The sequence below is a fragment of the Arctopsyche grandis genome, chromosome 1, assembly GCF_051622035.1.
Source record: "Arctopsyche grandis isolate Sample6627 chromosome 1, ASM5162203v2, whole genome shotgun sequence".
In the NCBI taxonomy this organism is placed as follows: domain Eukaryota; kingdom Metazoa; phylum Arthropoda; class Insecta; order Trichoptera; family Hydropsychidae; genus Arctopsyche; species Arctopsyche grandis.
The window spans coordinates 39,094,392-39,097,339 of NC_135355.1; the positions used below are offsets into that span (position 1 = coordinate 39,094,392).

Here is a 2,948-nt window from a genome sequence, read left to right on the forward strand (position 1 = left end):
ATCATAAAGATTCATTTTTATTTATTTTTATAATTATATACATATTGTTATCTATGGAATACATTGAATAAAAGCATATGTATTAAATTACAGGTGTAGTAAAATTTCTTTTACAGAGCCCATACTCGAACGTAATCGACTTGAAGTGATCGAGTTTCTCCGCCATCCTGAAGATTCCATGTTCGCAACCAGTTTTCACGTTGTTCGTAGAAATCTTTCATTGCCTGAATGATAATTTTGTTTGAGATTGATTATTTCAGTAATGAACATATTTCACAGGTGTGTTTTAAGAAATGAATAATTTTACCGTGGGAGAATTGTTATCCCATGGTTTGCCATCAGGATTTGATGCGAAATCTGGGAAGTAGTTTGTACCACCGACAGCCAAATTCATGATAATATAGAACTTAAAATACAATTATTAGTTCAAACTTTCAATTAAGTTTTGTAATAAATTTTATTTGCTTAACATATTAAAATAATAATACCTCTTGATCGAAAGGTGCCATTTTGCTTGCAAATCTCCAAGGATTTTCAGTATTTGGAGCCGCCGCGTCAAAATTACCATGTTCCCAAAAACCACCTGCAGGTGGTGACATTCTTCCGATTTCAACATCATCAATTGAAAATTTCAAGTAGTCTGTAAACGATAATAAAAATTTGTAGAAGTCTGTAGACGGTAAACAAAAGAACAAAATTTAACTCTCTTTAATTATATAACCTGGAGTCCATTCCATTTGATATTTTTTGAAAACTGTGTCATATCCTGGTGCAAACTGTTGTTCATAATGAGCTTTTTCCCAACCGTTTAGTCCAGGGTATGGTCCGTAATGCAAAGTGCTGCCGACTTGTTGGGTTCCAATATTAAGACCGTTTATTTCAAGATTTCTATTACCTCGTGATTCTACCAAGTCAATTTCTCCTGATCCTGGCCACGTTCCGTATTCATTATTAGCCGGCAACATCCATATTGCTGAAAAAATATTACCATTCGTTATTCAAATAGATGATTTCATTCGGCAGAATTTTTATGAGATAATTACCGGTCTCCGTGACGGGCCGGAATGTGAAATGCCGGAAAACGCAAATATCGGAAGGCAAAGATCGAAAATCGAAAGATCTTAAGTCGAAAGATCAAAAAAAAGAGTGCATGGTAAACGGTACATACTCACTTAATTTGCGCAAGCAGGATACAACAGGAACAAGAGGAACAGGCTGTTCCTCTTGTTCCTATTGTATCCTGCTCGCGCAAATTAAGTGAATATGTACCATTTACCATGCACCCTTTTTTTTTGGTCTTTCGACTTAAGATCTTTCGATTTTCGATCTTTGCCTTCCGATATTTGCGTTTTACGGCATTTCACATTTCGGCCCGTTAGGTAGACCCGATAATTATACAGGTTGAACTTAAAAATATCAAGTATTATTGAAAACAGTGCCGGTTTCAGGGGGGGGGGGGGGCTTGATCGGGTGGCGCCCGAGGGCGCCAAATAAGTTAGGGTGCCGCTCGATACGTCAAAGGCGCTTTAAAATTTAAAATTAGAGCGCTAAAAGCCATACAAAACAAAGGCGAATTTTTTTCTAAGGGTGTTAAGGAAAAATTGCCCAAGGGCGCCATTGGGTGTAAGGCCGGCACTGATTGAAAACAACAAAAAATTAATTACCTGGCCACAGCCAATCTCCGGCTGGCATTTTTGCTGAAATTTCGGTTCGGCCATATTTAAATCTGAAAGAGTTTACCGAACGTAGTCTGGCGCTTTTGGTTGGATTGATAATATTTGAAGGAGTTCCAGCTCTTTCGCAACCCCAAAAAGCAGGATTTGTACATCTGGCAAAATATAATTTTAATTTAATTTACGATAATGATTTAAAAGTATTCGTAATAATGATAAGAATTTATTATAATTAATATTGTAAAAGTATGAATCATATTGTATTACTCGTCGGCTGGTGCTCCACCATGACAACTTAAAGTCCCCGACGATAAGAATCCCTCTCCAGTTTGATCCGATAATAAAGTGGGTCTGATGTAAAGGCGTCCCTCCTTGGTGTAACTATTAGTTCTGTTATTCGTGTACCACTGGAACTCCCAATTCTGTGAAAGTGTAATAATTAAGTATACATTTTTATATTTCATTCTTTTGTGGTATATTATTTAATATATGTATCTTACACCTCCTCCGGACAGTGTGTTCTCGTGTTGCCATTTGGAAAAGTCCAGTTTGTCGAAGTTATCTTCAAAAATGAGATCTCCTGCGCAAATTTGACCCGCTGGCTTATGGAGACCACTCGCTGTCGTGATACTTGGTTGGGCACATTGTGAATTTACTGAATATACAATAAATAACAATACGAACAACGATAAAATCTTCATTTTGATTCTGCAATTAGTTTGTTCATAGTATGATAGTTAATATGATCAAATTATCAAAATTAATATACAAATCATTGGACTAATTACTAATAATTATAATTAGATAATTACCTCCAGTCGAGAGCCAGGGCTGACTTGATATCTGGTATCATTTTACAGCTTTATATACTACACTGGGCTACAAGCATAACATAAATGATAGTGCCTTAATGAATATTAATTACTTTTTTGTAAACTATGAATACTTACTAACTCAAATATGATATTTTGAATTCACGGTGCATTTCCAAATACCATATGATAATATTATTTGCATTTAAAATGTACTATTGTATTTTTATGCCTTATTGAATTGAGAAGATATTTTCATGTGCACAATAGATGGTTAAAGTGAATAATTTACCCAGTGCCGGCCTTACACCCGATGGTGCCCTCGGGCAATTTTTTCTAAACACCCTTAGAAAGAACTTTCGCCTTTGGGGCTCTAATCTAAAATTTTGAATGCCTTTTGGCGCTAATTTTAAATTTTAAAGCGCCTTTGGCACATCGTTCGGCGCCCTAACTTATTCAGCGC

The 2,948-nt window shown here is 35.9% G+C and overlaps 1 protein-coding gene across 1 annotated transcript; it reads right to left on the reverse strand.

The window, feature by feature from the left end:
• Nucleotides 1-2,506, reverse strand: LOC143911331 (beta-1,3-glucan-binding protein-like). Its single transcript, XM_077430577.1, has 8 exons — nucleotides 2,486-2,506; nucleotides 2,174-2,381; nucleotides 1,941-2,095; nucleotides 1,665-1,828; nucleotides 722-973; nucleotides 489-640; nucleotides 308-406; nucleotides 1-224 (listed from the first exon to the last, which is right to left on the reverse strand). The coding sequence occupies exons 2-8, from the start codon at nucleotides 2,372-2,374 to the stop codon at nucleotides 111-113; spliced, it is 1,137 nt and encodes a 378-aa protein (XP_077286703.1). The 5' UTR covers nucleotides 2,375-2,381; nucleotides 2,486-2,506; the 3' UTR covers nucleotides 1-110.
• Between the last annotated feature and the right edge of the window lie 442 nt (nucleotides 2,507-2,948).

What these genes read in the sequence shown, in the direction of transcription:
- LOC143911331 (XM_077430577.1), bottom strand. Translation starts at nt 2,374, where the DNA reads ATGAAGATTTTATCGTTGTTCGTATTGTTATTTATTGTATATTCAGTA. An exon ending in CGGAGATTGGCTGTGGCCAG is followed by an intron (nt 974 to 1,664) that starts GTAATTAATTTT and finishes ATATTTTTTCAG; the next exon opens with CAATATGGATGTTGCCGGCT. An exon ending in GGGATAACAATTCTCCCACG is followed by an intron (nt 225 to 307) that starts GTAAAATTATTC and finishes ATTATCATTCAG; the next exon opens with GCAATGAAAGATTTCTACGA.